The sequence below is a fragment of the Calonectris borealis genome, chromosome 2, assembly GCF_964195595.1.
Source record: "Calonectris borealis chromosome 2, bCalBor7.hap1.2, whole genome shotgun sequence".
NCBI classification, from domain to species: Eukaryota; Metazoa; Chordata; class Aves; order Procellariiformes; family Procellariidae; genus Calonectris; species Calonectris borealis.
The window spans coordinates 72,491,400-72,505,046 of NC_134313.1; the positions used below are offsets into that span (position 1 = coordinate 72,491,400).

The window sequence follows — 13,647 nt, forward strand, 5'->3', positions numbered from 1 at the left end:
CCTCCCGACAGGGTGCAGCCCATCCCAGCCTGAAATGTTACCGTGACTGGCAAAAAGCTGAGGCATAAAGAAAAGATGTGTTTGTTTTTTTGTTTTTTTTTTTAACAGCGCCTTTCACAGTGTGTTGCACACTGGGGGTTTCTGGATCCGGGTGTATGGGATGTACTGGGGGGTTTTATTATTTTTTACTTATTTTGGGTGGGTTTGGGGGCACTTCTTAGGGAATTTATTTGGAGACGTGGCCTACGACTGGATTACAGTGCCTCTCTAGTTTTGATGGTGCTCCAAAGGCTTAACTACTGAAAAACCTGATAAAGCCGGAGAATTTAATTCTGCTCCACTGTTGAGGTGATTTTATTTCTGCTCCTCCTCCTCCTCCTGCCCTCCTCTGCGGGCCGGGGGCGGGCCCGGCCCCTCTGGCCCCGCCCCCAGGCGAAGTCCCGCCCCCGGCGCCTTCTCTCCCGCCCTAGGCTGAGGGCGGGGCTTGCGGGGCTCGCTCTCATCCCCGCCCAACCGTAGCCTCGCTCTGGCGGCCGGCCCCGCCCCTGCGCTCGGCTCGCCGGGAGAAGATGGCGGCGGCCGGGGTGGGCGCGGGGCGGAAGCAGGTGCGGCAGGAGGAGCTGCGGCGCCTCATGCGGGAGAAGCAGCGGCAGAACGCGGGAAAGAAGCGGATCGACTCGCCCTTCGCCAAATATCCTCGGCACCGGGCTCCCTAGCCCTCGCCTCGGGGGCTGGCCCGGCGGGGTGGGGGGGAGGGGGCGGCCGTTGCGGGGCGGTGAGAGGCGGGGGTCCGCGCCGCAGCGCCCTGCTTCCCTTAACGGCGGCCGCCACGTACAACAGCCTGGGACACCTGAGCTGCTCGCTGTGCAACGCGCCCGTGAAGAGCGAGCTGCTGTGGCAGACCCACGCCCTGGGCAAGCAGCACCGTGAGGTGAGCGGCCGCCGGCCTCCCGCCCTGGCTGGCGGGGGAGGCGGTGGGGTGCGGGGTTGGTGCCGGTGCTCCGGTGGTCGCGGCTGGCCGGTGGGTGCGGGTTTCAGCTCGGTGCTGGCCGGGTTTTTGTTGTGGAGAAGTAATTGGGCACCCCGGGAGGAGGCGAAGGACGGGGGAGGCTCGGGGTTTGCTGCCTTGTGAGGGGTAGGCCGATAGGTAACAGCTGAGTATCTGCCAGCAGAGAGTGGTGTAAAAACAGGCCTGATTGTTTTGTCTTGTTTTGTTTTCTTAAAACCTACGTACCCATTGAAAGGCCAGCACTCGAGAGAATCGTCCCGCGTCTTTCAAGGGACGTACTCTTACGATGAAGCTCTTCTCACGTCAGCGACCGCTTTTAACTGTCACTTGTCTGCAGCTTTCCATAGTTGGACTTGGAAACCCTCCTTGGGTTTGCTTTGTTACCTGTATATTATCACGTGACAGCTTACGCGTCACTAAGAAAACATGGTGGTTTTTTTATAGTTTAGCAGTAAAGATGAAGCTTTTGTAAAACCATTTCAGGGAGCTTGTAACTTGGATGCAACCTTAAGTGATTTTTTTATCCTTTTAAGTTCCGCTGCTGCTTAGCGGAAACTGAGAGGTTGCATTTCATTTTGCAAGTACTGAGGAAAAGACCAAAAGAACTGAGGGGTTCCTAGTTCATTGCCTGCATTCTGGGTAGATCATTGTGGCAAGGCACAGTGACTGTGTTTAATACTACTGCTGTGTTTTAATTTTAAAACACTTAACATTCCAGATGAGACCAGCCTTCCTGCTTTTTCCTCCGGTGTTTTACTGCTGTAAATGTCACTGATCTTAGTCTTTCCCACTTTCCTCCCTTGTGCAAGTGTCAATTCCTCTGCCCCCACGTCATGTCATTCAAGAGGCTGACAGAAACATTAGTCTTGGTTTCTGTATCCATGATGTCTATCTCAGTGATCTTGTTATAGAAAGGTATTATCTCATTTTAATAAAGTATTCTAAAAAAGCTGTATTTCAAGCGGCAATCCAGAAGTTCCTGCTAGGAAAGCCTCCTGAATTTTGTACTTCTTTACAGAGAGTTGCAGAATTAAAAGGCACAAAGCAGACAGCAACTGGTTCCGCTGCTAGCACATCATCTCATCCTGTCAAGAGAAAAACTGTTGACACAGAAAATACAGAGTTAAAGAGAGTAAAAGGTAAGGAGAGAAAAATATTTATCAAGCTCTTGCCAGAATCTAGCCATTTTACGTCTTGAATGGTTTTGGTTTGTTTTTTTCCTCGTGGAAATGAGTGTGAATGCACAAGACTATTGAGTTAATGTCAGCCTGTTGCTGTTGAAAAGGGAGAAAGTCTGTCTTGCTCTTTCTCTGTGAGTTCACCGATCAGGAGAAAACTGCGCTTTTGGTAGTTTACCTAGTTTTCTTCTGGGTTATTGGATTCAATTAGGTCATGGGGCTGTGGGCTTGGTCAAAACAGAACTAGAAACAGTAGAAGTTAAACAGTGGAAGCACTTCCTCGGAAGTGGTGTTATTCCTTTCCTTTTCAGTGGGATCAAGCCACTGATTACCACAAATCATGTGTGAAAGTTCATGCTAAAAGAAAGATAGTTAATTTTTTTCCTGTTGGTGCTGCTGAACATGTAAATATATGAAATACATGAAAGTGCATTTGTGAACTTACTGCTGTAGTAAGACTTTATTTGAGGGATATTTCTTTTAAAAGTATGGGTTGTAAGAAGTGACTCTTGGCTGTTATACAGGTACAGACGAAAAGCCACATACGTCTTCCTCTGGGTAAGTAGACCTTATTACATGTGGGTTTTTTGTAACTGTACCTACTGTTACATTCTCACCCTGTTTTTCCTCATCTCTCCTTCCTAGCCAAAGGTAAAGATTCAGAGAATCAGCAGATCACTCTGAGCATCTGCTCATTTTCTAATGTGGGTGTATATTCCTGAACATGGCATCATCTTCCTCAGTGCAGATGAGAAGATCATGGTACTAACTCTAGAGTCTGTGACAACACAGGAATTATTTTACTGTCACTTTTAAGGATTAATATGTGGTGGTATTACGCAGTTTGCTAGAATGACAATAACTAGATCATGGCATGCACTTTAATCGTCAGTGCTAGCATACTGCAGAAGAAATGGTAGTCTGAAATTAAGACAAATTTTAAATGTACATTTAAATGATAACTCTTTACAAAAACTACTAACAAATGTCATCAACAGATCTTTGTTAAGATGTTTTTGTCACTTAAGTTCATGTAAATGCATATCTTGCAGTTGAACTCTCGCAAATATAGGAGTGTTATTTGACTTCAAGGGATTGGGTTAAGCATCTTACTGGCACTAAAGATTGCTGATGATATTTGTTCATCTTTGTGGGTTTGGTAGATGTCACACAAGGCCTGCAGGTCTCCTGTACACTTCTTCACAGGATAAATTATGATTATCTTGCATAGATGTTACGTCCTGTTATCCTGACTCTAGACGACACTTACCTCGTGGAAATTTTGCGTGTGTGCGCAAAATTAACAGTTGAGAGGTTTATTCATTATTAAACTGATCGATATGATTATTTTAAAATATAACCTGGAAAAATGTTTGGCTTGGAGGCCTGCAGCTATTCTAAGCAAATCTGGGTTTTCTCATTGCTAAGCCTGTGTGGCCCTTCTAAGCTGCAGTTCTGAGCCTCAGTAGATACCCAAAATAAGTAGTTGTGTTTATACATGAAGTTTATCAAGGTTTACATGACACTAATATGACTTTTGAACTACAAATTTTGTATTTAATGCGTTCACAGCAGGTATACAGATGCAAATAACTTTGAATGTGGAAATAGAGTTACCTAAGCTGCCATTCCTCCAAATGCACTTTGTTATAGGATGTTTTTATTAATGTTTCTGATATTCAGTATTGAATATTCAAACACAAAAATGGAACTGAAATGTATTTTCAGAATTAACCTGAGCATTCCTGGGGAACTTCAAAAGAAAGCAACAAGTATGTGCTGCCTTCAGACAATGGTTACATCAGTCGCTGCGCCGTTTAGGGTATTGTGCAATATCTAAAAGATTGTATTGCTCACAGATTGAATAGGCTCCGAATGCTAGACTGCAACTGATTTTTGTGAGGTTTGAAATAGTAATGTTGTGTGTTCTTTACTAGGCTACCAGCAGATTTTTTTGATGAAACAAAGCAAGATAGTGCAAACGAACAGCTGTCAAAGGGTTCAGGTCCCAGTTTATTGTCAGGAAATTACGGTGATGATGATGATGATGAAGAGGAGGAACAAGATCAATCAAACAAATCTTGTGTTATGCATAAAACTGAAATTCCACCTCCAACTCAAGAAGTAATAGCTAATTCTCTGCCTGCAGGTAATGATGACTGAAATAGTAAGTGATTCAGTAAGGAGAAGCTGTGTTTTAACTGATGATGGAAGGGTTTTCATTTATTTTTCTAATTATTGCTATTAGCTGGTTAAGGTGTGTTATACTGGAAGTAGAGAAAGGAGATTGTTTGCTAGCTTGTTATTGTGTGGTGTTTTCTCAACATGCTTATTGATTTTATGTTCTAACTGTTTGAGGCTGCCAGGTGAAATAATGTCTGGCTGTTCTTCCCTTAATTCAGTAAGGTATTAATTAAAATTCCTCTCCAGTCAGAACTTTATAAAGAAGCTTGAACAGTTCTTTTTGTTCATAGGCTTCTGTCTTTCTTCTAGACTTCTTTGACAGCCAAACTACAGCTGCTCCTATAGTTTCCCATTCAGGATCCATACAGAAAGCAGAGATACAAGAGAAGATAGTGGAAAGGTAAGCAGTCAAACCAAATATTGATAAATTTGGGAATCGTAAATAAACGTTATCCTTCCAGGAAATACAGACTGTGTTGACTTAGAAATCTGTCATATTGTTAACTTTTAGTCGGAATAGTTTATATGTACGTCGGTATCTAGCATTACTTCAGACAGGTATTTCACACCCTGAGGGCAGGATAAGAGATGGAGCAATGCCATACAGTGTCTGTTAGACATCTCTATTTGCGAGTTTTAACAAGGGTACTTTTGAAGCTTAGTGTCAACCACTGCTTTTAACTGTTTAAAGAAAACCATTTGCCTGTTCTGTAGTAATGGTTCAGCTCACTTGGGCACTTTTTTAGACAGTGGTTTAGGCTTTCAAAAGTAGAGACTGTGCTGCTAAAATGTTTGGGTGCTCAGCACACTGGAAAGAATAGTTTAAGAAGCCGAAGCTCTTGTTTTGACAGTGAGGTTTAAGCCTGTGCAGTTCCTTGTAAGTTAGATACAACCAAACTGAAGAAACAAGTTTTGATGGTTGTAGGTTAAACTTGGGGCATAAAAAAACTTGCTTCATTTCTAGGTCCTTTTATAAAAAGATTATGGATTTTATTCTTGACTATTCTTAACTCTACAATAAAGCAGGTTGTAAAGTGTTAGCTTGGGATAATAGTAATCAAATATTTCAGGAAAGAAAACACTGCTGAAGCTTTGCCAGAAGGTTTCTTTGATGATCCTGAAGTGGATGCAAAAGTAAGTAATCTGCTTATTTTATGCTGCTGGATTTATTTCTGCCAGTTGTAATAATTTTCTGAGTAGTGAAGATGCTTTTCCAGGTAATTAGTCATACCAGAATATAAGAAAATGACTGAACTATTTTGGTTTGTATTAATTAGAAGACATGAAAAGGGGCAGAGGAGGGCAGGAAGAGCTTGTTAAATCATCTATCAGAGTGTATTTTTGATTGTGGTTCCTTTGTGGCTCTTAAAGAAAACTAAAGAAGTGTTATTTGTTGGCTAAAATGCTGGACTGGGATTTGAACAATTCTTTTATTTCTTTGAGTCATCCTGGGAAAAACATTTCACTGAATTTGTACATCCAGTTCTGCCTCTGAATTGAGGATACAAAAATAGTTGTCTCCTCTGAGAGATCCTGTTGAAAAGTGTTAGGAGTTAGTATGCAACTGATACTATGCATCCTATTAGAATGAAAATAGGTAAATTATGGCATACACTGTAATCTCTAGTACTGGCATGCTACAACAGTGATCTTGGTTTTCAACCCCCTTGTCTTTTATGGCTGTGGATTTTTTTGATGCTTGGAAAAGAAAAGAAAGGTGTGCACATTCAATGTATTTCTCAAAAAAAATCACAACTAAAAATCTTGGAATTTTGATCAAAATCATTCATACTTCCTTCAACTTGCACAGTACCAAATGATGACCAAAGTAAACACTGGTATTTGAAATACAAAGCTGCTGCTTTTTTTTTTTTTTTTTTGGTAAAATTTACCACAGATTTGATGATTTTCCTGATTGCTTTATCGAAATAATAGTGTTGTAGGCTCAAAGTCTTTTTTCTTTTCCTCGAGTACATTTCCCTATTTTTCACACTGTGGAAGGCTGCTGGTGTATTTAAATTACATTGTGAGGTGGAGCCATGACTTCTGATTTGGAGACCTTCCAAATAATGCTTCTTTATGTTCAGTTAGTTCCACTTTCACAATTAAAAGCTTAGGTGTCTCTTATTTGCTCTGGCAAGATTCTTTTGGCACCACTCATGCCCACATATTGGCATATGTGAATGGTTTTAAGTAATGACATTCTGAATATTGAATTATGTAGCTGAAAAAGATGCACTTTTTTTTTTTCCCCGCATATGACTAATTGGTATGTTACACTTTTCAAATACTTGGTTCCACCATGAGTTGGGAAGCTTGTAGAAAGTGGGAATATCTAGCAGGCAAAGGAGAATCTGCTTATATCTGTGAGGACACTGGTTAGTGATCTTTGTTCTGGTCATTGCCTGAGCTGATAAAATTTACAAATGCATACATGTTCCAATAAACTCTTCCTCTAGTTGCTTGCAGGTGCTCTTCTTTTTAGTCAGCCCTTTCTAAGTTTAGCTAATATGCAGGGGAAGGAAAATGTTTGTGACATCGCTTATGTTGTGATGGCTGCAGTGATTCTGAGTTGGAATCATACACAAAATAATAATTTTCAGAATTAACAGCTTTTTGGAAGGGAGATTGTGGGCTTGAAAAATGTTAGTTCTTTACATCAGGAATTTATAAAGCATATAAATTCTGGATTAGATAAATATTTCAAGGAAAAATAGTATCTTTAGTGTTTAAATTTATTGTAAGAAATACAAATAATTATGAATTACAAAAGACAACCACAATGCATAATAACACAGTACATACACATATGATAGAAATAATCACAGAACAGAAAATGAAATGACGACTATTACTTCCCAGTACGTAGTTTGCTTGGAAGCTTCTAATTTATTTTATGAACTTAATTCATACTACTGGATTTTGTATAATCGTTCAGGAACAAAACGTACCAAACTGTTATCTTTACCGTGATGATGACTGATGTGTTACCAAAAGAGAGGAATGAATAAAGGAAAAATAAAACTAATGCGAAAAGATGGTGTCATGAATTATTCTGTTCAAACTGCTTAGTTCTTCTAGCTATATAATTTCCACCCGGTCCAGAGCCAGGCATAATCTGTCATCTAGCATATGTTATATGCCGCATCTTCCAGTCTTGAATTGTGGAAGTTTTGGTTACACAGGTAGATTACCTTGTTTATTTGCTTGTATTAAAAGCACAGTCTGGTTTTGATTACCTTAGTTGTAGATCTTAAACGCATTTTTACAGCTACTACTTTTTCAGTCGTCTTGTCTTAGTAATTAATGCTGTCTACCACATAAGAAAAAGGTTTGCACGTCGTTAAAATCGGTATGTAGCTGTACTATTTCTTTTGTTAGCCAACAAAATTGGACTAGATTTGAAATATAGTGAGACTATCTAATACCAGTCAGACTAGTGACTGAATCATTTGATATTTTATGTTATGCCAAAGGCAAATAATTCTCTGCTTTTTTGGCTTGTGAGATAGCTACTGTATATGATTGAACAGGCAGCTTACAGAAGAATTTAAAAGTTATCACCTGACATAGTGAAATTACAGACCATCAAATTAACAGACTTGGTCAGTTTTTTCTAATCCAAACATTCCACACCATGTGTTCTTAATTGTTCTTTAATGCTACAGTCAAGGATGTTGTTTTAATCCAGGAGTAGAGTCAGATTTTTTACTCCAAAACCATTGTGCAGCTGCACTCTTTTGTTCATATACATTACTTAAACTGAAGTATGTTGACCAGACTTTTCTGAGAACACAGCATAATTTGTCCTCGTTCTCCAGGTGTTTTACAGTGCCCCAAAGAGTCACTAGACATAAATTGTTAATAAGCCTGTTTTTTCATGTTCCTTAGGTGCGGAAAGTTGATGCTCCAAAGGATCAGATGGACAAAGAATGGGATGAATTTCAAAAGGCAATGCGACAGGTCAACACAGTAAGTAATGGAATCTATTTTTATTGGTTCTAAATACTATACACAGTAAGGAAAACAACAGTTTCATGCAGCTCTGCAGAATGACCGACATCTGCATTTGTCAGTTGTTTGTTGCAATGCAGTGTGTGGTTAAATGCACTTTATAAATGAGCAAAGGGTTACTTCTATTTTCCACTTAAGGGAAATTAAGTTGAGAAAACTTTTGATGAGGATCCAGTCATCTATATATATCTAGTTACATTTGTTAAATTGTATTTAAGTAAGATAGCATATACCTCAGATCAGTGTCCTGTATCCAGACAGGACATAATTGTGGGCTCTTCTTTAGATGAGATATATTCATATTTTAACCTTGAAAAAAACAGAACAAAACACCACCTGTTTGTCTTTTTCATAAAGGATCTATAAAGTGTAGATAACCTGGGTTTTATGGTTAATTTAAATGTACTGGAAAGGAACCCCAAAATTTGGGAAAGTGACAAAAGATTTTGTGTGTGAGAGACATATGTTGGCCCCAATTTTTCTCTACTTCCATTTTTTACTGTTTAGCATTGCATGGAAAGCCGCCTCGGTACAGGTTCTTATCTGCCCTTTTGTACAACATAAAACTGTCACTAAAGATACCTGGTGTTCTCAATCTTCCCCTAGAGCATTTGCTAGTTTTTTAATTTTAATTGTAAATAATTGCTCATATGTCTACTGCTAAGAAAAGTGGTGCAAAAAAATTAATCATTGCTCATTTTAAAGTGGTCAGCACTATAAACAGAGCGAATGTTCATACAAAAGCAGTGGTGGATACATTTTGCTAGCATTAGCCATTCAGATAATTCTTCAGCTTAGAAGGAATCTTCTCAGTTATGCGTGGACCATTGATTGCATAGCATCTCCCAGACATTCAGATTTGAGAAAGTATATGCTGAAAAAAATAACAGGTTAGAAACACTTCGGGATCTAGTGGGAATATTTAACCAATACTTTCAATAAGCTTGTGTAATTAAGTCCCAAGCATTGGGATATAGCTCCTATTTCAGCCTCAGACTTTGGGTGAGTGTAGTTTGCTTATGCTCAGTTTCAAATAGTAGTGTACTGAAAAATTCGAAAGGTTAACCCCAAAGCAGCCAAACTACTTTTAACTTTTAGTTTTAAGAAAAAACATTTCTATTTCAAATTAAACCAGATCATTTTTTTTCTGTATTTGCCTCCAGAGTCTCTTGTGAAGGTGGGAGTATATGTGTAGGAGATTGACATTGACTTGAGGTAGAGGGGAGGAGGGGAAGACACAGACATCAAAAAGGAACAACAGTGGAATTCAAGGTGAAGGTGAATTTTCTTAGCGCTTTTCTGGTTTAGATTTCAGAAGCAATAGTGGCAGAAGAGGATGAGGAGGGGCGACTAGACCGTCAGATTGGAGAAATTGACGAGCAGATGTAAGTAGATCAATTTTTCCTCAAACTTTCTGTTCTCCAGCAGTAATGGATCACTATTTGACTAGAGTGATAAAAACATTTTTAATTTTAATCTTTTGTGGTACTGCCTTTCATTAATCGCTTAAATACTTGAAGGAGAAAGACAGACTCCCTCAAATTGCAGAATGAAACCTAATAAAAACATGAATTTTGGTGCAAAGTTATGTAATTATTTGCAAAGATAGAATGCACTAGAATCACTGAAAATACAGCAAGCAGTCATGGGCAAAATAAAGCAATAGAAGAGAAATTCTTTGAACAAGCTGTCCCCCTCCCTCCCATCAAATGTCTTAAATTGTATTTCTCTGAATTCTGATTGATGTAGAATTTATGTGAACATTTTTAAAAAACAAGGTCTGATACTCTGCACTGCAGTTAAAATTTTGATAACGAGATTTGTGTTTTGATCATCCAATTGCTGTACTGAAAATGCCCTATTCTGTGACTAACTCTCCTTGTTTCTAATAAAAGTTTACTTAAAGGTTTTGTTGAATGATGCACTTCATTACATGAAGTGGGGCTTTTTGTTTTGTTTTGTTGAAATGGTAGGTGTGGCGGTTGGATAAGCATTAGTTTAAACTCTTAAATAACCTGGAATACAGCTCAGTGGAACAGTTTGTTACCATTATCATGTAGCTGAACACATTGATTAACAGTGATTATGGCAATGCTAGCTATTGAAAAGAAAAAGATGAATTCTGATTTTAATGAACCTTGCAACAAAAAGAAGACACTAAAAATTAAAGCAACACTTAAGCCATGTGGCCAGATTTACATGCTACAGATAATCAGCATATAATAACAATAGCGTTGGGTTCAAACTGAGCTTTGGTAGTACAAGGATGTCTTTTAACAATGTTCACGTAATTTTGGAGAGGGCTTGAGCTAAACCTGGCTGTCTTTGAGCATTCATTTTTACCAGTAGCTTAGGATGCTATAGCACGTCGAACCAAATTCAGAGATTTGTAGAGAATTTCAAGTTTGTTACCATAATTATTTTTCCCAAAATAAAAGTTCCAAATAGATTTTTAAAGACTGTTTTTGTAACTTTGTCTTCTGAGTGCATTTAAATGCAGGCTATTTAGAATTAAATTCAAAATCACATTAATTCCAGTGACATTCATGTTTTCCTTAGCCTTCAAATCTTCAGCTGTGACTGTTTGTAAGTAACCGTATTGCAGATAGACAAGGGGAAACAGGATCCAGATAATAATCTTTCCTTGTTGACTCTTCCTAGCAAATAGGAATGAAAGAAGCAAAGATGTGTTTAAATCAGGCTGATACTACTTGGCATTTTTAACAAAATAGCCTGTTAAAATGGCTAGAATAATTGTTATACAACATATTTTAAGGACAGAACTTTTTAAGTAAATGGAAAACTGAAACTCGTGGATTGTGGTTACTTAAAATGTTCTGTTATAGCACACAGTAAGCAGATAAAGGATCTGAACACTTGTGCTGCTTTTTTATTTTCAGAGATGCCACCATTAAGTTATCAAAATTGATAGCCAATTGATATCTCACCTTTCTACCGTATATGAAAACCGTAAGTGGAGCACAGAATGGTGTCTCTTCTTGTGTGGAAGTGGATATTGGTTCTGTGCTTTTTTAAAAATTATATTGTTAAGTATTTGGATTAGATCTCATTGCTAGAGAATGGACCACACCTCTCCTCTGGTCTGTTTCCACTTGATCAATACAGAGAAGGTGCACTAGCATATCGAAAGCTTATTTTTTAATTGTTGGGAAACTGTGGAGCGTTTTTATCCAAAGTTGGAGAAGCAAAATCCAGCACTGTAGAAAATCCAATTAATGTGGAAAGGCCACAAGTATTAATAGGTGGTTTCCTTTTCAACAGTGAATGTTATCGCCGTGTTGAGCTTTTGCGTAACCGCCAGGATCTGATGAAGGAGAAGTTAAAGGAAGCCATGAGATTAAGAGCAACTCAAGAGAAAGAGGATGAGGCTATCGGTAGTGAAGATGAAGAAGAATTGCAGGATTTGCTGTCTCAAGACTGGCGGGTGAAAGGGGCTTTGTTGTAGCATTTCTGCAACATGGTTGATATTCTCTTTATCTGTGATGTTACTTCCATTGTTAGAAGTGAGACGCTTTCATTAAATATTTATTTAAAGAGGATCATGAGATAAAGAGCCAAGTGTATTAAATACTCTTTGTAGATCTACAATGGTGTATTACTTGCTGTAAAAACTGTATATTGCAAATGTTTTACAATATTGAATGTACCTTTCCTACTAAAATTACTGATTTCCTACCAGAGGTATTTTAATGGGATTAATAAGTGACTGAAGAATCTCTAAGGTTTTGGAAGCATTAGATATATCTGGTAATTTTGAGACTTGGATTATAGTGTATAGAAGTAAAGGACTAGCAAAAGTGATAGTGTATGGAGTTTTCCCAGATTGGGAGGTTAGGGAAAGGAAAATATTATGCATTTATATTATCTTAAAATCTACAAGTGCTCTTCCGTCCATTGCCCCAGCTCCCAATAAAATGTGTACATTTTTTTCAGGATCTGTTACAGTTTCTCTGTGTATGTAAGGGCCAAGCTCAGAAATGCTGAGCTACAGCTTCTCCACAGTGTATGCTCTGTGATGTGCCATAGGCAGTGCTGAATATTTTTCTTTATAGTATCTTGTTGTGCTTAGTGCAGCCGTAGTGTAGCATACCTTGCATTTCTTGAACCAGAGGGATGAAAACACAATGGTTACATATTTGCATAACTAAATGAAAGTGTGACAAAATGCCAGAGAGGAAGGTACTGCACTGGAAACTGATGAGGTAAAATCATTTATCTAGTTGCAAATACTGGAAGCTTTCTTAAGATATTATCTTAGGCACGGAGAGCATCTAAAATTGATTTCTGTTCTGATAAACACAGATGAAGTAAAATCAAGAACCAACAAACTTGACAAGACTGTGGCATGGAAAGCAGAACTACCTTGAGCTTTGGTAAGTGTCTTTTTATTTTATGAAACATTTTTTTTTACTTCTGCAAATCTTAAAACATTTCAAATTTGCTAAGGACTTTTGAAAAAATAGGAGAAATGTGTGGTTTAATTTTGTTCTGAATATGAGAGTGTAAAACTGTACATTTCTTCAGCATTTGAAACAAAGCTTTTAGAGAGCTTTGTGAAGAAGATAGATAGGAGTGACTTTGCTATCTGTATCCTACGTGACCATTGATGTACATGTGCTGTTGTGTCAAGAAGGCAAGAAACCATCCTGCTTTTTAGCAATGAAAGTAGCGTGGCTGTAAGGGAGAAGAGGGAATTATCCCAACCTTACTGAATAGTCAAGCTAATTTATCAAAGTAAATGATCTCCTGTGTCTTAGAAAAACATAGGCATAATTAGTTTATATTATAAGTCTGTCCTCAGTTTTAGAAAACAATTTTATGAACTTCCGATGAGCTGTTCAGCTAGATAATTAACCAAAGCAAATAATTGTTTTTAAAAATATGTACTTCCTTAATTTCTTTCTAACTTCTTAACTTTCTTGAATTCTGTTTTTAAACAATAAAGATGAAAGTTGTCCTAATAACTAGCTCTGTCCATAGCCACTATTAAAAATGAAGTTTTAATCTCTGGCACAGTGGAATTCATAAGAATATTTTAATTCTCTGATCTCCAGGACTTGCAGAAAACTGAAGAATCAGAATTAAGGGGGAAGACAGCATTTGTAATCCTTATTGATTGATAACTAATGGAGCGTGTTGCCCAAATTTAAGAACTGTGGAATTTCATGCCACCAAAAAGTAGATGTGATTCCCAGCTCAGTGGTTTTGAAATGGGTAGGTGACTTTCCAGGGCCAAAATGT

The 13,647-nt window shown here is 38.4% G+C and overlaps 1 protein-coding gene across 1 annotated transcript; it reads left to right on the plus strand.

The window, feature by feature from the left end:
- The first annotated feature begins 519 nt into the window (after nt 1–519).
- On the plus strand, nt 520–12,341 carry ZNF830 (zinc finger protein 830). Its single transcript, XM_075142340.1, has 10 exons — nt 520–691; nt 832–931; nt 2,028–2,148; nt 2,712–2,745; nt 4,125–4,336; nt 4,681–4,771; nt 5,442–5,505; nt 8,263–8,343; nt 9,694–9,770; nt 11,668–12,341. Exons 1-10 carry the CDS (start codon nt 570–572, stop codon nt 11,849–11,851), a joined length of 1,086 nt encoding a protein of 361 aa, XP_074998441.1. The 5' UTR covers nt 520–569; the 3' UTR covers nt 11,852–12,341.
- Nucleotides 12,342–13,647: the final 1,306 nt, after the last annotated feature.